Genomic DNA, 22,571 nt, shown 5'->3' on the forward strand with positions numbered 1-22,571 from the left:
TGGATGGCTTAGTTTACTAAGCACCTGCCTTCTGCTCAGGTCCTGGGAGCAGGGAGCCTGCTTCTCTCTTTCCTGTTCCCCCCAATGGTATGTGTGCATGTTCTCTCTCTCTCTCTCTCTCTCTCTCTCTCTCTGTCAAATAAATAAAATCTTTAAAGAAAGGAAATAATGCCTACCTGATGCAGAGTAAGCACTTAATAAATCTTTGTTGAATATGCAAATGCTACTTGGCATATCCATGGTGGAAAGTTTTCTGACTTTTCTGGTTACAGCAGGATTACTCAGAGATAAGAGACTGTCAGTTTGGGAGTTCTTAAGTTCTTATTCCAACTCCTCTACTGTAATACTGATATCCCTTCTTTAAGGGTAGAAGAAATGTGCATTAGTTAAAAAGTATATTAGAAAAGGGAACTAAGTAAAAACCAGTAACAATGGTAGAATTAAAAAAAAAATTCATGTGCCTTTTGTTTTTGAATGGGTTGGAAAATGATTTGGTCAATTTTATAACTGTGGGCATTTATACAACTCAGTAGTTTAACTACAATAATTATTTGGGAATCATGTGAAATATAAAGGATTGTTATACTGCCACTTTGGAATTAACTCAGAATGGTTTGGGCAGCCTGGATGGCTCAGTAGTTTAGCGCTGCCTTTAGCCCGGGGTGTGATCCTGGAGATCCAGGATCGAGTCCCACGTCAGGCTCCCTGCATGGAGCCTGCTTCTCCCTCTTCCTGTGTCTCTGCCTCTGTCTCTCTCTCCCTCTGTGTCTCTCATTAATAAATAAATAAAATCTTAAAAAAATAAAATAAAAAATAAAAAGTTTTTAAAAACTCAGAATGGTTTTTGTATATATGTTCATTGTTTTATTTTTCTTTCAATAAAAATAGTAGAGGGGCACCTGGGTGGCTCAGTTGGTTAAGCATCTGACTCTTGATTTCCGTTCAGGTCATGATCCCAGGACCCTGGGACTCAGCAGGGAGTCGCCTCCTCTCCTTCACTCCCCCCCCCCCCCCCCCCCCCGCTCCCGTTTGTGCAGTCTCTGTCTCAAATAAATTAATAAATCTTTTCAAAAACATGATAATAGATGCTTGTTTAAAATAGTTCCATTGGGGATCCCTGGGTAGCGCAGCAGTTTAGCTCCTGCCTTTGGCCCAGGGCGCGATCCTGGAGACCTGGGATCGAATCCCACGTCGGGCTCCCGGCATAGAGCCTGCTTCTCCCTCTGCCTGTGTCTCTGCCTCTCTCTCTCTCTCTCTCTCTCTGTGTGTGTCTATCATAAATAAATAAAAATTAAAAAAAATAAAATAAAACATTTAAAAAATAAAATAAAATAAAATAGTTCCAACAAAACAAATACCATTCTGTCCCAAAAAACATACACACAATGGCTCCATTCCTTACATCTGAAAGGTAACCAAGTATCCACTATTGAAATCCTGTTCCTCTGCCTATAGTTTTGATATGAAAGAATTATATCATATCATATCATTTTCTGGAAGGGTGGGGAAGGAGGGAGAGAGAGTGAGAGAAGAATGAGAGAGAGAGATATGGGGAAGAGCAGAGGGAGAGAGAATTTTAAGCAGGCTCCACACCCAGTGCAGAGCCCAACTTGGAGCTCCATCTCACAACCCTGAGATCATGACCTAAGCCCAAATCAAGAGTCAGACACTTAACTGACTGAATCATCCAGGTGCCCCCACATCTCAGATTTAAACCTGTGTGGGGACGTGTGGGTGGCTCAGCAGTTGAGCATTTGCCTTTGGCTCAGGGCGTGATCCCAGAGTTCTGGGATCGAGTCCCACTTCGGGCTCCCTGCATGGAGCTTGCTTCTCCCTCTGCCTATGTCTTTGCCTCTGTGTGTGTGTCTCTCAGGAATGAATGAATGAATGAATAACCAACCCGTGTGAATTACTCCTCTTTCTTCACTATCTCTCTAGTCCTCCCTCTCTCTGTCCTGTGGCTACTTCCCCGGTCCAGGTCACCATTCCCTCTGATGACACTGCTCTGGATTCCTTATGATTCCTTCCTGCACTCCCACCCTGGCCCCTCTGTCAGAGTGCTCTTTAAAAAAAAACCCTCTGGGAGTAGTTACTCCCCTTAAAACTATTTGATGGCTTCCCTTTACCTTCAAATAAGACACTTGCTCCTGATCCTGCTTTATAAACTCTGGAATGATCTGGTCTCTTCTTACCTCTAAACAGCCTTACTTTGTTCTCCCCCTTGCCCTCTAAGCTCCAGTCACACGGTTCTCCTTCAGTTCTTTGACCAGGCCAAGCTGTTGCCAGCTTCAGGGCCTTAGCTATTCCACCTGGAGATCTCTGCCCAGAAAACTGCACCTCTCTTTTCTCCTTCATCCTAAATGCAGTTGCCTCAGAGTAGCCTCCATGGATCACCCTATCACAGATATGTTCCTCATTCACTTGATTCACTTCCTTCTTAGCACTTATCATGAGATATAACAAGTTTTGTGTTACTGTCTCCCTCACTCATTTTTAAACTCAAGGTCAATGACTGTCTCCTTTTTTCATGAGTGTCTACCCATGGCTTGGTGGTACATAATAGGTGCCGGTAGTAGGGCCATCTTTCCCAGTTTGCCTGGAAGTGAGGAGTTTCTAGAATTCAGGACATTCAGGTGCTAGAACCAGGACAGTCCTGAGCAAACCAAGATGTTTGGTCATGCTAGCTGGTAATAATTATTTACAGTAGTTATATTTGTGGAATGAATAAGGGGAAAAGAGCTCAGCATGCTAATTAGCCATAAAAACCTCCGAGGCCTATCCATATGGGCTTTTAGTCTCATTTCTGGGGTATAGAATATGTATCCCACTTTCATGTGATCACGGGAGGTTTGATTAAAGAGATGAGATTTAATTTTCTTTAAGTAAGTAGGAGGGAGCTAAGTTGCTTTATTGCCAATTGACCCTGATATAACCTCACAAAAAGTACACTGTGAATGATGGTGTAGGGGAATTAAATCTTAAGGTTTATGAGTCTCCATGTATTGATGGGATTAGAATTCTAATCTTAAGCAGAATAATACTGTTTTAACAAACATTACCTTAGTGTTGTTAGGCTTGCTTTATTTTAGGGTCTCAGTTTTGACAGTCTAGTTTAATGTTAAATATGGCTTTTAAACAATGTTAATGAAACTGCTGTAGAAGACAGATGTGGTGTCCTACACAGCCATACCTTTAGTATATTGGGCATTGGCCTTAATTTAAGCAGATCTTTAGTTCAGTTTAAATTTGATATACCATGCTGGCACCCCCAACTGCCATTCCCTTAGACAAACACCAAGAAAAATAGGGAAAGTTTTCACTGGATGAGTTGAAATATAGGGACAGTGATGAGAGAGCATCACTGGACACACAGAAACGTCTCAGCAAGCATGGTACTGTTGAATTGGACTGGCAGAAGAGAGCTGCAGGTGGACCTATACCCTGTGCACAGATCACATTCATTCATTCATTTATTTTTAAGGATTTTATTTATTCATGAGAGATAGAGAGAAGCAGAGACACAGGCAGAGGAAGAAGCAGGCTCCATGCAGGGAGCCTGATGTGGGACTCAATCCTAGGACTCCAGGATCTCGCCCTGGGCCGAAGGCAGGCACTAAAGCACTGAGCCACCCAGAGATCCCCATACAGATCAGTTTTAGATTGGCTTTTTCAAGTCCTGGTTGTTGGATCAGTCACCCCTACAGATAGTAGCTCTCTTCACATATGCCTGTTGAAAAGACCTTTCTGTTGCACATTGGTCTGTTTGGCTGTACTTACAAGCCCTCGGTAGCCTAGGGGACTTAACTATAAAGAGTAACCTTGCCATATGTTCTCCCAGTAATTTCCCGTACAATTCTTAACTTGTATATTTCGCATTGTTAAGAATGTCTTTGCTGTCACCATACTATTGTTAATATGGTATTTATGTCATAGGAGAAGGACTATGTCTATCAGATGCAGTTTGTGGATGAAGGAGAGACATTTGTTAGGTTTTTAGTATGGAGTGGAACTTTATCAGGAAGGGAGTATTAACATTTTAACACTTTAGTTACAGTAATTTTTAATGATTGTCTACCACTTGTTAATGTTCCAGGGCAGGATTTGATGGATAGGTTTCCAAATCCCAGTTGATAATGAGTTGGTGTTAAAACAGATTTCTAGTGCATTTGTGAATCTCAAAGGGTCAGGAAAGAGATCACTTAACAGAAATCTTTCTAAACTTTATAAATTTGCATTAAGGTAATTCAGGGGGAAAGATAATAGTAAAGGCCATATGCCAATTACCAGCAATCCCACTTTTAGGTATTTACCCAAGTGAAATAAAAACTTACACTTAGCTCAGTTGGTTAAGCATCTGACTCTCGATTTTAGCTCAGGTCATGATCTCAGAGTCCTGGGATCAAGCCCCACATTGGGCTCCACCCTTAGCAAGGAGTCTGCTTGAGGATTTTCTCTCCTCCTCCCTCTGGCACCACCCCTCACCCACCTGCTTGCACTATCTCACATGCACACTCTAAAATCTTTTTCTTTTTTTTATATTTTATTTATTTATATGAGAGAGGGGGAAAGGGTGAAGCCAACTCCCCACCGAGGAGACGCTTAACTGAGACACCCAGGTGCCCCTAAAATAAATCTTAAAAAACAACAACTTACATGCACACAAAAACCTGTATGTGAACATGTAATTGCTCCCAAATGGAAACCCAAGTATTTTTCAACTGGTAAATAAAGTGTGATACATCCACACAATGGAATACTACTTAACAATAAAAAGGAACAAGCTGCTAATATGTGCTACAACATGGATGAATCTCAAATGCATTATGCTAAGTAAAAAAGCCAGTCTCAAAGGTTACATACTATACAGTTCTATTTATATGTTATTCTGTAATAAGCAGATCTATCTATAGGGACAGAAAACAGGTCTATGGTTGTCAGAGGATGGAGGGAGGGATATAAAGAGCACTAACTTCCTGGAAGTTAGCCTGAAGCTCATAAGAACACCCTTTTTTTGTATCACAACGGTAACTCCTATTAACCAAATGCAAATTACAGCAATATTTGTGGGGATGATGGGACTATCCTATATCTTAATTGTGGAAATAGTTAAACTCTATGTATTTGTCAAATTCTTAGAATTTATATGTAAGAAAAAATAAAATGCACTAAATTATACCTCAAGGTGTGATTTTTTTTCACAAATTTATTTTTTTAAAGATTTCATTTCTCAGAGCATGCGTACATGAGTAGGGGGAGGGGCAGAGGGAGAGGGACAAGCAGACTTCCCACTGAGTGCAGAGCCCAATGTAGGGCTCAGTCCCAGGGCCTGAGATCCTGACCTGAGCTAAAGTCAGATGCTGAACTGACTGAGCCATCCAGGTGTACCTGTTTTTTGGTTTTGTTTTTAAAGATTTTATTTTTAAGTAATCTCTATACCCAACGTGGGGCTCAAACTCACAACCCAAGATCAAGAGATGTGCTCCACTGACTAAGCCAGTCAGGTGCCCCCTAAAGTTTTTAAGAGACAGTAAACACACACTTATTGCTGTAATTTGCATTTTGTCTATACGAATTAATATTTACAGTGAAAAAGTAGATGTTCTTATGATCTTCAGCCTTTTCAGGAAGTTGGTATGGTAGCTCTCATCAGTGAAATGAGAAGAGTAACATTTCATGACTGCTTATGAAGGAGAAGAGTGGGTCAGCTGTTAATCTGAGAAGGTCATATTCTCATTCTGGCCAGTCTATTCCTAAAATAGAAACTGGAAGAAGAAAACAGATACTTTGTAGGCAGTCTATTATTTTAAAATCCATCTTGGCACTTGACCTTTAATTGTAGAACACCATCATCATCAAGAAATAATACTACTAGTATTTATTAGAAGTAGTTTTCTCTTTTTTGGCAGAAGGGAAACATGTTTTAGACTGATAAACCATGACTGAATTTTGAGCTAGGGTTCTATCTGCCCTGATTTGAATCCTGGCTCTGTCATTTACTAGCTGTGTTACCCTGAGTAGATTTTTAACCTCTCCTGCTGCTTAGTTTATCTTCAAATAGGGATGATGACAATACATACTTTAAGATTGTCACGAAGAGGGCAGCCCTGGTGCCGCAGCGGTTTAGCACCACCTGCAGCCGGGGTGTGATCCTGGAGACCCAGGATCGAGTCCCGCATCAGGCTCCCTGCCATGGAGCTTGCTTCTCCCTCTGCCTGTGTCTCTGCCTCTTTCTGTTTGTCTCTATGAATGAATAAATAAAATCTTTTTTAAAAAAAAAGATTGTCACGAAGATTAAATATTAGATATTTAGAAAAGTATCTGGTGCTTAGTAAGTACAGAATAATTTTGGATTGGTAATGATACTACAGAGAGCAAGAACCAGAGAAATTTCCTTTTGTTGCATTTTTGAGTTACTGGTAAGCTGATAAGAAATAACAGAAGAGGGCAGCCCTGGTGGCTTAGGGGTTTGGCGCCGCCTTCGGCCCAGGGTATGATCCTGGAGACCCAGAATTGAGTCCTACGTCGGGCTCCCTGCGTGGAACCTGCTTCTCCCTCTGCCTGTGTCTCTGCTTCCCTCTCTGTGTCTCTCATGAATAAATAAATAAAATCTTAAAAAAAAAAAAAAAAGAAGAAGAAGTAGTAACAGAAGAGAGGAACCATGTGAGAGCAAATTCTGGTTCTAACCATAACTCTTAGTGGTACATCCCTCCCGCTGTAATCTGTCATAAATCACCAGGACAAAAAAAAAATCTTGTAGTTTGTCAGCTTATTCAGAACAATCCCACAAATGCCAATTTTTTCCATGAATTACAATAAGAGGATGCTTGGAATATTAGTTAGACTTGTAAAAACAGTAAACAAATTACCTTTGAAAACATGGGTCTCATATCAGTTTCTAAGATTCAGTACTCCTGTAGCTGGAAATAGTAGAAATAGTGACAATTTGGGAGTAGCCTGCAGTTCACTTTTATAGTCATTTTTCTATTTCAGACATACATTTCCCATTAAGAAGAAAGGGACAGATTTTGAAAACATTTCTTTAGTGCTTAGGAATACTGGCAGTGTATCTGTGTGATAAAAGTCCCCGTGATGACGATTTTCAGTTGAAAGCACAGAGGTAGAAGAGACCTAGGTAAGGTGGGCATTTTGCTATTCTTGAATGTTTTTTTCTTTGTTGAGCAAAACTCATGTGTCTGCTTCTGCCCTGTTAGGAGCTCTTGTCTCTGGCAAAGCGGAAGCGGAGTGACTCTGAGGAGAAGGAGCCGCCTGTGAGTCAGCCTGCAGCCTCCTCAGACTCTGAGACGTCCAACAGTGATGACGAGGTGGGTGTGGATGGGCTTGGCCCCAGGGACTGAGCAGTATTCGAAGGTCCCGAGTTGGTGACTCCTGACAGCTTCTTTTCCTTAAACTGAGATGTTTCTGCCTAAGATCTACCAGAACTTCTTAGGGAAATAGAATTGTGTAAGGAAAGCTCTTGAATTGTCATGTTTCCATGTGTGGTCAGTTACCTAGTGGGCCCCTCTGCAGGGCACTTGTGGCTATTGTTTAGTTGCTTGTTTCCAGCCCTGTTGCAAAAGCAGAGGCACAACCTCTTAACCTTCATCTCTGTTTTATCGGGGGTTTTTTTCATTGTTTTTATTCCACTTTCATGTTAGAAAAGAAATCCTGGGGGCCTCTAGGTGGCTCAGTCCTTTAGGCAGCAGACTCTTCATTTTGGCTCAGGTCATGATCTTAGGGCTGTGATTGAGCCCCCTGGCTCTGAGCATGGAGCCTGCTTGGGATTCTCCCTCTGCCCTTTCCCCACTGCATGCACTCATTCTCTCCCTCTCTCAAAAAAAAAAAAAAAAACAAAAAAAAAAAAAAGGAAAAGGAAATTCTGTCAAGAATGCCATATATTGGGGCACCTGGCTGGCTCAGTCAGTTGAGTGTCTGACTCTTGGTTGCAGCTCAGGTCATGATCTCAGGGTTGTGAGATCGAGCCTCTTATCAGGTTCTGCATGCAGTAAGGAGTCTACTTGAAGATTCTCTCCCTCTGCTCCTCCCCCAACTTGCACATGAGGACTCTCTCAAATAAATAAAGAAATCTTTAAAAGAGAGAGAGGGCAGCCCAGGTGGCTCATCAGCCCAGGGCCTGATCCTGGAGACCCGGGATCCAGTCCCACGTCGGACTCCCTGCGTGGAGCCTGCTTCTCCCTCTGCCTGTGTCTCTGCCTCTCTCTCTCTCTCTCTCTGTCTCTCATGAATAAATAAATAAAATCTTTTTAAAAAATAAAAAAATAAGAGAGAGAGAGAGAATACCATATATTGGGGTGCCTGGCTGACTCAGTCAGTGGAGCATGTAACTCTTGATGTTAGGGTCCTCAGTTGAAGCCCCACATTGGGTATGGCTTAAAAAGTAAACAAAATATTTAGTTAGTTAGTTAGTTATTTTAAAGATTGATTGATTGATTGATTGATTGATTATAGGCATAGAGAGAAAGAGAGGCAGAGATACAGGAGGAGGGAGAAGCAGGCTCCATGCCGGGAGCCTGACGCGGGCCTCGATCCGGGGACTCCAAGATCGTGCCCTGGGCCAAAGGCAGGCGCCAAACTGCTGAGCCACCTAGGAATCCCCTAAATAAAATATTTTTAAAAAGGAATGCCTGGGTGGCTCAATGGTTTAGCATCAGCCTTCGGTTCAGGGTGTGATCCCAGAGTCCTGGGATCGAGTCTCACATCAGGCTCCCTGCATGGAGCCTGCTTCTCCCTCTGTCTATGTCTCTATCTCTGTCTGTCTGTCTGTCTCTCTCTTTCTCTCATGAATAAATGAATAAAATCTTTAAAAAAGTTTTTTTAAAAAAGAATGCCATATGTTAGTGGGAAATATCTTAGCAAGACAAGAGGCTTTCTTTGGATAGATTCAATCAGCACCTTCAGAGTGGTAGTGGTAACTTTTAAGGAGGAAAATTCAGCTGTTTGTTGTTTAAACCAAAGTGACTTTTCCAAACTGCTCACCACCAAACAAGACCCTGAAAGATCTAGAACCTTAGTGGAAGAGGGAATGAGGGAAAGGGCTTGAAGCCCTCCTACATGTTCCTCATTTGATTTAAAATACTTTTTTTCCTTTTAGTAATTTCCTAAAGAGAGGCTAGATACCACTGTTCTGTTGTATCTCATAGCCTGCAGTTGGGAGGGGTGTGTGTGTATGTGTGTGTTTCGGAGCCCAGCATGGGGCTTGAACTCACAACCCTGAGATCAAGACCTGAGCCGAGATTGAGTTGGATGCTCAAGTGACTAAACCACTCAGGCACCCCTAGGTAAATATTTTTAACAGTATACTTATTTTGCTTTAAAGTTCCACTAAAGTCAAAAGTGTTTTTATTATAATGAAGTTTAATTAACAGCTAAAACAGTATTTACCAGTGCCTACATATGCAAATTAGGAATGATTGCTTTCTGATTGACTGTAGTGAAGTTCTCTTAATCGTAAGTAATTCAATAGGCCTGAAATTGCTTTCCACAGCAAGAGGTAGTGAACACAGGAGTTTTTTTCTTTGTTTTGTTTATTTTTAATATACTATATTAACTAACTAGAGGAACCGTAATTCTTCTCAAACTGATAAAATGACTCAATCTGTTAAAGCAGTGGGCTCAATGAAGTAATAGTTTGCTTTTTTGTTTTTCTTTAAAAAAAAAAAAAAATGCATAGACAGGGCAGCCTGGGTGGCTCAGCGGTTTAGCGCCGCTTTCCTCCCAGGGCGTGATCCTGGAGACCCGGGATCAAGTCCCATGTCCCACGTCGGGCTCCCTGCATGGAGCCTGTTTCTCCCTCTGCCTGTGTCTCTGCCTCTCTCTCTCTGTCTCTCATGAATAATAAATAAATAAAATATTTTTTTTAAAAATGCATAGACAATATGGGAAAATCTTGAGGTAATTCCTTTTCCCACTATTCCTACACGAACTACTTTTATTTTTCATGTTTCCAAAGTTGGCTTCTGTGGGTTCCTTTGAAGTATTTGGTTCTCCATATTCCTGTTATTAGATCAGAGTCCTGAGTATACAGTTACTATAGGGATTCCCTTTATTATTTTTAGCTGCTTCTACCAGAAGGGCAGAATATGTGTCAACCTTATAGCATTAGAGGAGTCCAAAACTTGTACTAGCAGAGATCCAGTTCTAAAAGCTTCTATGGCTTATGATTCCCTTTGTCACTCATAGCTACTTAACCAAGTCTAAATGACCTCATCTTAGAATGCTACCCAACTGCTTATGTGCTTGTTAGAGAATAAGCTAACACATAAGCTGCACCCTGCTCAGTGGGGATGAGACTTGGAGTAACTTCCCCCCACAAGGTTCTTAGCTCTTACTGCTGCCTCTGGGTCCCAGGTCCACCTGCTACGTAGAGTTCTACTCCAGCCTCCTTCTCCCCACCTCCTGCTGGAATAGCAGCCTCTACAACATGGTTATTCTGAAAGGTGCCTCCTTGGTTTGCATTATCATATCAGTCTTTGGCCTAGGCTACTAGCTTAGCACAGATCACCTCAAAGCTCAGGTATTTCATTATTTTGGACAGTTAAGCAGACTGTCCAAAAAGATTTAACTTTTTTTAAAACCCTGGAAACTACTGGAGAACTCAGTGGTATAACATGAACTCAGATTTATGGCTGCCTTAAAGATATTCTAAGGTAGGTAGGGGACTTCTGCGAGATCCTTAATATGTGAAGTTTGAGACAGAGGCTCTTGCTTTTTTCCCCTCTTTTGTGATATTCATACACCTTTGTAGGTAAAAACCACATACTGAAGTAATTTACTATGTCTTTTGATTCCTGCCATGGTGCTTATATCTGTACAATCTACAACCTAGTCTTCTTAAAGTTTGTTCAAGTGGCAATTCTCAGGTGGAATCTATGATCTAACTCCTATGTCAGAAACTGCTCTGGAGCTTTTTTAAAAAAATACATATTCCACCCCTTCTCCCCTTCCACCCCTTGTTTATTGTAATTTATAAGCCATAAATGCTGGTAGAAGTATGTTGGTCCCTTCAGATTTGCTAGGACAGAAAACTGGTCAAGAACAATGGAGTTATGGACGCCTGGGTGGCTCAGTGGTTTAGCGCCTGCCTTTGGCCCAGGGCATGATGCTGGAGTCCCAGGATCGAGTCCCACATCGGGCTCCCTGCATGGAGCCTGCTTCTCCCTCTGCCTATGTCTCTGCCTCTCTGTGTGTCTCTCATGAATAAATAAATAAAATCTTTAAAAAAAAAAAAAAAGAACTGAGTTAGAAGGCTAATGGGTAGTTTGTTAGAAGGAGAGAGACGCTCTGAGTTCAGAGCCAGAAGGTATCTAGCTAATTGATCAGGGGCAGGTGAAGAAGAGAGAGAAAAGATATTTCCTATGCAGAAAAAAGTGGGCACGTTGGACATAAAGTGTAAGGTTTAGGGAGGGAGGGAATGGTGGATATTTCATGTGTAATATCTTTGCAGGGAGGAAAACCTAAATTTAATGAAAGAAAATATACTTGTGTATTATTATTCGTGAAGAGATTATTCTCAATGCTATCTTGGGGGCACATGTAAAAATAAGATGCATTTCTGTAATGCATCTTTCTGTAAGGTTTACATTGACCAAGCTTGGGAAATTGGAAATCACACCTCAATAGTAGGTCATTGTGCCATGGTGTGGCATTTTGGTGCTATCCCTTCCTGTCCCTGAAAGCATTTGATAGGAAAAGCATCACTAGGAGTGCGTATAGGAGTGGCAGGGAGGAAAAATGATGAGGAGAGAGCTAGCTATTGCTCATTCACAAGATAGGGGGGGAAAAATGACCCAAACAAAAATGTCCATTTGTTAGGAAGAACAGAGTCCTAAACCAAGTGTTTCAGAATCCTTTTTTTTTTTTTTAAGATTTTTATTTATTTTAGAGCAAGTAAGTAGGGGGAAAGGGCAAAGGGGAGAAAGAGGGAGAGAGAGAATCTCAGGCAGACTCCCTGCCGAGTCCAGAGCCCTACATGGGGCTCGATCTCAGGACTCCAAGATCTTAACTTGAGCCAAAAACAAGAGTTGGATGCCTAAGCAACTGAGCTACCCAGGCACCCTCAGAATCCTTCTTAAAAATCTGGTGGGTCTAGGAGCCTGGCTGGTTCAGTTGGTGGAGCATGTGACTCTTGATCTCAGGGTTGTGAATTTGAGCCCCACATTAGGTGTAGAGATAACCTAAAAATTTAAAAAATCTTAAAAAAAAAAAAAAAACTCATGAGGCAGCCCGGGTGGCTCAGCAGTTTAGCGCCACCTTCAGCCCAGGGCATGATTCTGGAGACCCGGGATCAAGTCCCACATCAGGCTCCCTTCATGGAGCCTGCTTCTCCCTCTGCTTGTGTCTCTGCCTCTCTTTCTCTCTCTCTCTTTCAAGAATAAATAAATAAAATCTTAAAAAAACAAAACAAAACAGGGTATATCTCCTAGAAACAGCTATGCTGAATAAGAAGAAAACCCCAATTTCCTTACTTGTTACTAGTAAAAATCACATTGAAAAAAACAAGAAAACCCTTTTTTTATTGTTCAAAATCAAATAAAACTGCCTTAGACAAAGTTAGGAAACTCCTGAATTATCTGATACCCTCTGCCTAAGCGAGAGTTATTTTTAAAAGTTTCCTGTATGGTCTTGTTTTCAACATTTTTGAGAAATAAAAGCAGTTGGCCCAGCCCTGTAGTTCAGTACTTGTCACACCTGTTTTTTCTTCCCTAGAACTTCTCCCTTTCTTTCTGGAGGCAGTTATGCCCCCACTGCCTCTTTGAAGACTTTGCTCTTCTCTTGCTTTTCCCCCATTTCATTTTGCTCTACTTTCTTTCTGAAGCTTCTTCTTTCTCTTTTTTTTCTTATCTGATCTTTCAGATTCTCTCACTTGGATCTAGTTGCACTCCTATTCCCACTCTGTTATTGCTTACTGGTTCCAGTATTTTTATTAATAGAACATTTTGAAAATGGTACTTTTCCTTATAAATTCATTTAGTAACAACTTCTCTGGGAAGTCAACCTAGATATCCAAGAGCATTTTGTGATTGCTTTACCATACAGATAATACCTAATTAGCACAAGCTCTCAAGAAAGGCCTTCCCTACTAAGCTAGTATTTCCCTGTGTATATATTGGTTTAGTGGAGTTTTCATACACACTATACCTCTGGAACAAGATGTTCCACTTAGATGAATTACCCTAGTACTGAAACTAAGTTTTTAAAAATCTAGAAAATCACTATACTTGAAATTTTTGATACGTATTATTATATATAGTTTTTCTTGCTGATTTAGTCATGATTATGAATGACAGTTTCTTATATTGTGAAATAAGGACTTCCAGAATATTGAGCTGTGTGGTAGTGCGTTTTACATCTTTTCTTTCTCCTCTGTGAATGTAGGTAAGGAGTGGCTATTGTTCTCCTCTTTAAAAAAAAAAAAAAAAATTATTTCTTTGACAGAGAATGAGAAAGAGCACAAGCAGGCAGAGGGAAAGAGAGAAGCAGGCTTCCCACTGATCAGAGAGCCCAACTTGGGGTTTGTTCTTAGGACCCTGGTATCATGACCTGAGCCAAAGGTAGATGCTTAACGGACTGAGCCCCCAGGCACCCCTCTTCTCCTCTTTTGGTAGTCTCTCTACTCTCAGCTTCATGCATCTGATCTGCGCTGGGGTCGGGAACCCAGGTGACCCGCTGTAGTTTAAGTCTGAATGCTCTGCTTTAGTACTTGATTTCAGCAACAGCCATGTGGATTCCTTACAAGCCTTTTTTTTTTTTTTTTCTTTACATACTTCTTGGCTCTTGGCTATGTAGATAACAGACAGTAGCACTTGATTTACCTAGACACTATAAAATCTCATCATAAAAATTTGGAAAAATGGGGGCACCTGGGTGGATCAGTGGTTGAGCGTAAGCCTTTCACTCAGGTTGTGATCCCAGGTTCCTGGGATTGAGTCCCACATCAGGCTCATGTCCAGAAGCCTGTTTCTACCTCTGCCTATGTTTCTGACTCTCTCTCTGTCTCTCATGAATAAATAAACAAAATCTTAAAAAAAAAAAAAAAAGAATTTAGAAAAATGAAGTGATTTTCATGGATCACTTGTTCAAACTTGTTTACATTCTGACACTTCCACCAAGCAGTGGAATGGAGGTACTGATTATCTTTTACATTTTTTTGTATGACTGCTGTTTCACTTTTGTTTTTTTCTCCAAAACTAGGCTGTAAGTTTTTGTGAATGAGTGTAGGGATTCTGTGTGTTTTCCAATTAAACATGTGGGATGGGGTAGCCCGGGTATTTCAGCAGTTTAGCGCTGCCTTCAGCCCAGGCATTGAGTCCCATGTCGGGCTCCCTACATGGAGCCTGCTTCTCCCTCTGCCTGTGTCTCTGCCTCGCTCTCCCTCTCTATGTGTTTCTCATTAATAAATAAATAAAATAAAAAAAAAACGTATGGGATGTCTTAGAATACAGTAGTATCGTTTGTACTTTGATTAGTTACACAGTAGAAGGTAAAAGAAAGCTTTAGTTATCCTTCATATTCTTCATATCTTTCATACTCTTTAATATCCTGTTAAATTGCATTTATTCTTTAACTCTGCTGATCCTTCTCTACCTTCAGGAAAAAAACAAAATACCAAAATCAGGAACCATGTCTTCCCCCACACACCTCTTTGCTGGTCCCCATCAAGGTCTAGAATAATGACTACAGAATCTTTTTGATAGTTGCTTTGACTTAGTATTCCACTCAGTTCATGAAGAATCCTGCAACTTTAAAAATCCAAGAGGTCAAGGCACCTGGGTGGCTCAATGGGTTAAGCATCTGCCTTTGGCTCGGGTCATGATCTTGGGGTCAAGCTCTCTGCCCCTCCTCCCAGCTTGTTCTCTCTCTCTCTCTCTCTCTATCTCTATCTCAAATCAGTCAATCAGTCAATCCGAGGATTCATAGAGATCATCTGGCCTCCCCTTTTTCAGATATTAAAACAGGCTTAAAGAGTTCCTTTTCCTATCATAAAATAGTATCCTACCTTTATATAGAATTTCATGGTTTCTGATGTGGTCTCTGTACTTCTCTTAATCTCTCTCCTTTGAGTCTCAAACTACCCTGATAGGTAGTCAAGGTAATATTAGTATTCCTACTGTACAGATAAGGAAACACTCTCAGGTTAAGGGCTTGGGATATATTCCAGTTCTTTTAACCCCTAAGTCCAGTGTGGTTTATCACTAACCCAGCTGTTCTTGAACCCTAATTAACTCGATGTATTTCATTTCACTTGTAAATTCATTTCAGAGTAACTGCCCTGCTGTGGATTCTACTCTGAATCCTGAGACCTAGAATATGATCTTCCTTGCCCATTAGACATAACCTCTATGAAATCTTGAAGTTTCTTTGCTTTTCTGCCTCAAGATGTTCAAAATCCTGCATCTCAATGCTACCCAAGTCCAAAACAACCACTTGCCACCCCATGTTCCTTCTGATCTGTCAGCTGAGTGCCAGTAAGGTCATCTGCTTCCCAGAGTAGGACCTGCTTACCCCACCCCCACACACTCAAGCTGGCATAGGGTTGTATAGTACTAACCCTCCTTGTATCATTAGATAATGCTGCCCATTATACTATCTGTTACATCAGTGAGAGTCAAAGTGCTGATCTCTTTTAATTTAGTAGTTAAGAGCACTTCTTTCCAGTCTCTGTTTGAGGTTTTCCTGACTACTTGTATACATGATACTTCCCTGGTGATATGTGTGGGCCTGTTTCCACGTAGAAGGCCCAGGAGAGCAGGTAGTCATGTGTATGACAATCCTGATGGGCAGCACATCCTTGGCGTCTCCCAGATTATTTTTGAACAGCTCTCACTGGGGGATGCTCTGGCCTCTGTACTCAGATGCCCATCAGCAGGTGCTTATCTTCTCATTCTCACCTTCTCTATGGTACATTTTAGGGACTTTCAAGGTCACAGCAGAGCCTGTCTTTCAGTAGAGTCACAGTTCCCAAAACAATTTTAAGATGCTGGGTCAGGGGCACCTGGGTGGCTCAGTCAGTTAAGCATCCAACTCTTGGTTTCAACTCAGGTCAGGATCATATGGGTTGGCAGATCGAGCCCTACCTCTCAGGCTCCGTACTCAGCCGGGCGTCTGCTTGAGGTACTCGCCCTTTGCCCCTCCCCACATTTGTGAGTGCATGTGTGCTCATGCCCCCCCATTCTCTCTCTTTCTCTCTGTAAAATAAATCTTAAAAAAAAAAAATTGGGCACCTGGGTGGCTCAGTGGTTGAGTTATCTGCCTTTGGTTCAGGTCATGCTCCTGGGGTCCTGGGATTGAGTCCCACATCGAGCTTCCCACAAGGAGCCTGCTTTTCCCTCTGCCTATGTTTCTACCTCTCTCTGTGTCTCTTATGAATAAATAAATAAAAATTTTTAAAAAATTAAAGTTAAAATTAAATGCCAGGTCACTTCCTGTACTCTCTGCTGGATGAGGAAAGCCTAAGAGCATCCCTTTAATCCTGTCCTTTACACACACACACACACACACACACACAAATCCTGTCCTTTACTCTTCAGACTCCATTTACTACCACACTCTGGCAATGAAAGAAGGATTCATATACCTCTGTTTTAGGGTCAACAGAATAAGACTTTTGAATAAGACTTTTTCAGGGACAGGGAAGCAACCTCTGAGCTCTATAACTAGGTTAAGATATTTCTGTATTGATGTTGCCTGCCATAAGCTTTGACCCAGTCCTTTATGGATTTATCAGAGACTTGGGAGAAGAGATGTTGAGCAAATATTTCAGGTAGGTGCTTAGACCAAAAGCATTCAAGAACTTGTAGTTTGGGGCAGCCTGGGTGGCTTAGCGGTTTAGTGCCACCTTCGGCCCAGGGCGTGATCCTGAAGACTCGGGATCAAGTCCCACGTTGGGCTCCCTGCATGGAGCCTGCTTCTCCCTCTGCCTGTGTCTCTGCCTCTCTCTCTCTCTCTCTCTCTCTCTCTCCCCCTCCTTCCCTCCCTCCCTCTCTCTCCCCCTCTCTCCCTCAGTCTCTCATGAATAAATATATACAATCTTAAAAAAAAAAATGGGGGGACCAGTCTCATTATTATTTATGTATTACTATTTAATATAGAGAAAGACACTCAAATGAGTTCTAGTAATCTTCCAAAGATTTTTTTTTCCCCTGGAGAATAGACACAGGCAGAGGGAGAAGCAGGCTGCATGCAGGGAGCCCGATGCAGGACTCGATCCTGGGACTCCAGGACCATGCCCTGGGCCAAAGGCAGTCACTAAACTGCTGAGCCACCCAGGGATCCCCTGGTCCCCAAATTTTAAGTGATTGTATATCTTTGGGTGGTAAAATACAAGTAATTTTTTTTTTAAGGTTTATTTACTTTAGAGAGAACATGAGCAGAAGTGGCAAAAGGAGAGGAAGAGAGAATTTCAAGTAGACTATGTGCTGAGCATGGAAAACATTAGGGGGGGTTTGATCTCACAACCCTGAGATCACCACCTGAGCCAAAACCAAGAGTCTGAGGCTTAACCTGGGCACCACCCAGGTTGCCCCCAAATGATTTTTTTTTTTAACTTTAAAAGTATTTTCCTATGTCTTCAAAGCTTCATATAAAGAGCATATATTTTTAAAATTAGATTTTAAATTTAAATAAAGGTTTATCAAAAAATACTTTTTTAGAAAGTCAATATACAAACGGCTTAAAACAGCTTCTCGGTACTAAAAGCCATATTTGGGCAGCCCCGGTGGCGCAGCGGTTTAGCGCCGCCTGCAGCCTAAGGTGTGATCCTGGAGACCCGGGATCAAGTCCCACGTTGGGCTTCCTGCATGGAGCCTACTTCTCCCTCTGCCTGTGTCTCTGCATCTCTCTCTGTCTCTGTGTCTGTCATGAATAAATAAATAAAATCTTTAAAAAAATAAAAGCCATATTCATAAGATTATGTATTTTTATTTTTTTAATATTCATTTTTATTTTAGAGCACAAGCCAGGGAAGGGGTAGAGGGAGAGAGAGAGAGAGAATCTCTAGTAGACTCCTCACTGAGCAAGGAGCCGATTGGTGCCCACTGTAGGGCTCAATCTCACAACCCTGAGATGATGACATGAGACCAAATCAAGTCAGTCCCTTAACTGACTGAGCCACCCATGTGTCCCAAGAATTTAGTATTTTTTAAAGTAAAGTCACATACATTATTATAATTCCCCCAAAACCCTGTCACATATAAGTGAAGCTGGTTGTTTACCAGGGGCGTGACAGACTCTCTTGAGTCCGGGTCATGGAAGATGAGGTCACTTGATTGTCTCATTTCTTTTGAGATTGTTGGAAGGAAAAAAATGAGAATCCATTCCCACACTCAGATTTAACCAGGAAAACCCTTTTTAAGTCAAAACATTTTATTTTCTTCTATTTTTACTGTTATCTTTCCTCCTTTTACCCCAAGGGATAAACATCATAGACTACACGTGAGTGATAGTTGCTAAGCTCAGGCAGTGGCAGATTGAAGCAGATAGAAGATAGAAGGATAAAGTGCTTCCTGACACCTCCTGAATTCAAATCACTTGTGGGACTTGATTTGATATTTGTCTTTTTTGCTCTTGTGAACACAGTTTTTCTTCTTCTACGGAGTTCAGAATTGGCTCTGTTGCACATGATAAACATAAATCTGTAGACAGAAATAGACCTAGCCACTCTTAACACACATGTGACACTGGTAGCTTGACCTTTACCCTCTTGGCCTCTTCACATTCCCATTGGTAGAAGTACAAAGAGCCAAGAAGACACCTGTTTGGAAGAGGTTTAATAACCAGCCAATACATATTGACTCCTTATTATGTTTGTAGTTGTGCTGTTTCTTATAACCAAAGCCGTGCAAAAGGTGTTTTATACATTATTGCCTGTGGAAATAGGTGTATTGTCAGCACAGGAAGTTGATACATTTTAGCTCAGTTGACTAAGAAATTGAACCTTTTGGCCTCTTTTGGATTTTTTCAAACTAACCTAAAAATTACCTTCCTTGAGTGATTAAAGTTTGATATGTTGAAAAGTAGGCTTTAGAGGAGAAGCATTGGGATTCCTAAATAATGATCTAGGTGTTGAAATGTTTGAGAGGTAAATTCACTTATAAAAAAAAAAGTTACTGTTCACTCATTTAATATATCATTCTAGAACATGTGACCTTTTTTTTTTCTTTTTTCCCCACTTTTCCCTTCTTCCTGACGCTTAAGTACAAAAATAAGTGGCAATTAAAATAACCAAGGGTTCGGGCAGCCCAGGTAGCTCAGCGGTTTAGCACCGCCTTTGGCCCAGGGCGTGATCCTGGAGACCTGGGATCAGGTCCCGCATCGGGCTCCCTGCATGGAGCCTGCTTCTCTCTCTGCCTGTGTCTGCGCATCTCTCTCTCTCTCTCTCTCTCTCTCTCTCTCATGAATAAATATATAAAATCTTTAAAAAAACACACACACACATAGGAAAAATAACTAAGGGTGCCTGGGTGGCTTAGTCAGTTAAGGGGTTAAGTGTCTGCCTTGGGCTCAGGTCAGGATCCCCAGGGTCCTGGAATGGATCTCAGCAGGGAGTCTGCTTATCTCCCTTCTCTCTGTCCCTTCTGCTCACACATGCACACGCTGTGCATTCTCTCTTTCTCTCTCTCAAATAAATAAATCTTTTTTAAAAATAAAGTAAATTAAAAAAAAGTAAATTAAAATGTGAAAAGGACTTTAATCCTTTGATTTTTCAATATTTTATTCTGGCAGACTCTTAAGGGCTCTTAAGAATAGCTCATAAGGAACATTTCTAAGATGAAAACCCTGCCAGAGCTATTCCTCTACCACCCTCAAAACCCTCCAAAACAAATTTACTTCTGATCTTGACTATTGAGGTAGGAAATTAATTTATGATCACATTATGCAAGAAGCAAAGACTGTATTTTGGTTAAATAGTAGATGTAGAAAGTTTCTGTTAATACCAGATCTATAATTCAATGTGATGCTGAAAAAAGTAAGATGATTTTTTTGTAGTACATAAAATAAAGCTCCCAAGTAAGGTATGTAATAAAGCTCCCAAGTAACGTATGTAATGTATTTTTCACCTAAAATCAAGTAATGTATTTTTCACCTAAAATCATCCTCCTAAAATTGATGAGTTAAAATATCAAAGGAGGTGTGGTTCAAATAACCAAATAGAATTTTTTTTTTTAACCAAATAGAATTTAACAGCCTTTTTTTCCCCCCCAAAGATTTGTTTATTTATTTGAGGAGGAGGAGGAGGGGCAGAAGAAGAGGGGGAGAGAGTCTTAAGCAGACTCCGTGTTGAGTGTGGAGCACAACACTGGGCTTGATCTCACGACCCTGAGATTGTGACCAGAACCGAAACCAAGAGTCAGATACTGCCCCATGCAGATACTGCCCATGCAGGCACCCCATTATAACCAAATAGTTTTTGTGAATTTTTAAAACGATCATATATAGTCTTTCATTTTTATAATTAAAGTGCTTGATAAAGACAATGTTACTGGCCTTGAGGTGACTGTGTATTGCCCGCCTGTTATTTGTTAACCCAAATTGCAAGCTCCTTATGTTTAGACATAGTATCTCCTGTTCATGATCCAATTTAAACATTACATTGTAGTGTTAAATATGCAGGTTAAAAAAAGAAAGAGGGCAGCCCGGGTGGCTTAGCGGTTTGGTGCCACCTTAGGCCCAGGGTGTGACCCTGGAGACCCAGGATTGAGTCCCACGTTGGGCTCCCTGCGTGGAGCCTGCTTCTCCCTCTGCCTGTGTCTGTGCCTCTCTCTTTCTCTCTCTCTGTGTCCCTCATGAATAAATAAATAAAATCTTGAAGAAAAAAAAAAGAGAGATACATGTGTATATCTGTTTAATAATCTTGTTTACACTCTGCTTCCATGCAGTTGGTACCAGTGCTACTACCATCCATGCCAGGAATTGACCTTCATCCTTCTCCCCCTATGCTTTCTGCAGTTTTCTCCTGCTACCAAGCTTTATTCCCTGCCTTCCTGGGACCCACCCCAAAACTAAACTGTCTTCTGTGTGATGAAACCCAGATATACCAACCTCTAGCAATTACTGCCCTCTCTGCCCCAGGAAACATTAGAAACTGTGTTCTGTACCAACTGAGTTAATTAGCTCAGTTGATTTGCCATAAGGTTCATATGTTTTTCCATTGTGATGAAAAGTACATTATTTAAATTTTATGTTGATTATATACATTATCTATTTACTGTCTCTAAGAAATTACAAACTGAAAGTTAGGAAGTTTTAACCAAGGTTTCAAAAATCCATATCTTTCATCATATAAAGTATTTTTGTTTTGGTTTGAAAGCAGTTAAGACTCATAATCATTTTGATGAATATCAGAGACTCAACTCTTGACTTTTCCAGCTTTTCCCAATAAAGTCCCTGTTTCAGTTTTCTTTTTTCTTTTCTCCTTGTAGTGGACATTTGGGAGCAATAAAAATAAGAAGAAAGGAAAGGCCAGAAAAATAGAGAAGAAAGGAACCATGAAGAAACAAGCCAACAAAACTGCCTCCTCAGGCAGTTCGGATAAAGACAGTTCTGCTGAGAGCTCAGCCCCTGAGGAAGGTGAGCCCAGTGGCCCAGACCTGGGGTGAACTCCCATTCTTGTCAGGTTGAAGCTACAGAGTCAGAGATGGTGGTGAGGTGGGCATGAGCCTGAATTACAGCATGGCCTCCATCTTTATTGCAGTGGTCCATAACCTTTTCAGTGGTCATAGGTCCTTTGAGAATCTAAATGAAGCAAGAAAAATATATAATTCCAAAGGGCTAGTGAGGCCCCTGGAGCCCATCCATGAAGAGTCCCTGCATTAAAACCTCAACTCACTTTACCCTTTCTCTTGGTTACTTATGCATGGTCTGGCTGAGGAGGAAAATCCTCGAAACAGATACACAACTCAGTAAAAAAAAAAAAAAAATATATATATATATATATATATATATATTCTTACTTTGAAATCAGCTCCAGAATTTTTGCTAACACTAGGATAAAATTGAACTTGTTCCAGGACTAGAATGATAAACTTAACATTTCTTTTAAGAAATAACATTTATGTATAAACTGGCCTTTATAGAATTGGCCAAACCTGGTTTTAAGCACATGTCTGTGAATGTTAGCTCAAACTGAATCAAGCAGAGTTCTTACTAAATTGCTAGTTTAACTTAATACTCATTTGTAATGTATACTGCCTTTTCCATTACCCTTTATCCTGTAAGGATCCAGTTTCCTTGAGAATTCACCAGTCGTTGTAATGACTCATTAAAACATTGAATTTTTTAAATGTCAACTAATAAGTATACAAGAAATGATTGAAAATCACCATTTTTTAACCATTATGGTAATAATTAATTTACTTAACAATGAGTCTTAGGAGTGCCTCGATGGCTCATTTGGTTGAGCATCTGATTCTTGATCTCAGCTCAGATCTTGATCTCAGGGTTGTGAGTTCAGGCCCTGCATTGGGCATAGAGCTTAGTTTAATAAGGTGGGGGGAGGGGCATAGGGGTAATGATTATCAACCCTGTAGGGTCATCTCTGTGGCCTCAGTCTTCTGTAG

At 40.9% G+C, this 22,571-nt stretch overlaps 1 protein-coding gene across 1 annotated transcript in view; it reads left to right on the forward strand.

Moving 5' to 3' along the window:
- The window catches only part of RTF1 (RTF1 homolog, Paf1/RNA polymerase II complex component), a 54,805-nt gene that overhangs the window by 6,719 nt on the left and 25,515 nt on the right, over positions 1 to 22,571 (forward strand). The window contains exons 2-3 of the mRNA XM_025998357.2: positions 7,212 to 7,322; positions 21,435 to 21,582. Coding sequence (XP_025854142.2) covers positions 7,212 to 7,322; positions 21,435 to 21,582 — 259 coding nt within the window. The remainder of the gene's footprint in view (positions 1 to 7,211; positions 7,323 to 21,434; positions 21,583 to 22,571) is intronic.

The sequence above is a fragment of the Vulpes vulpes genome, chromosome 15 (genome assembly GCF_048418805.1).
Source record: "Vulpes vulpes isolate BD-2025 chromosome 15, VulVul3, whole genome shotgun sequence".
NCBI classification, from domain to species: Eukaryota; Metazoa; Chordata; class Mammalia; order Carnivora; family Canidae; genus Vulpes; species Vulpes vulpes.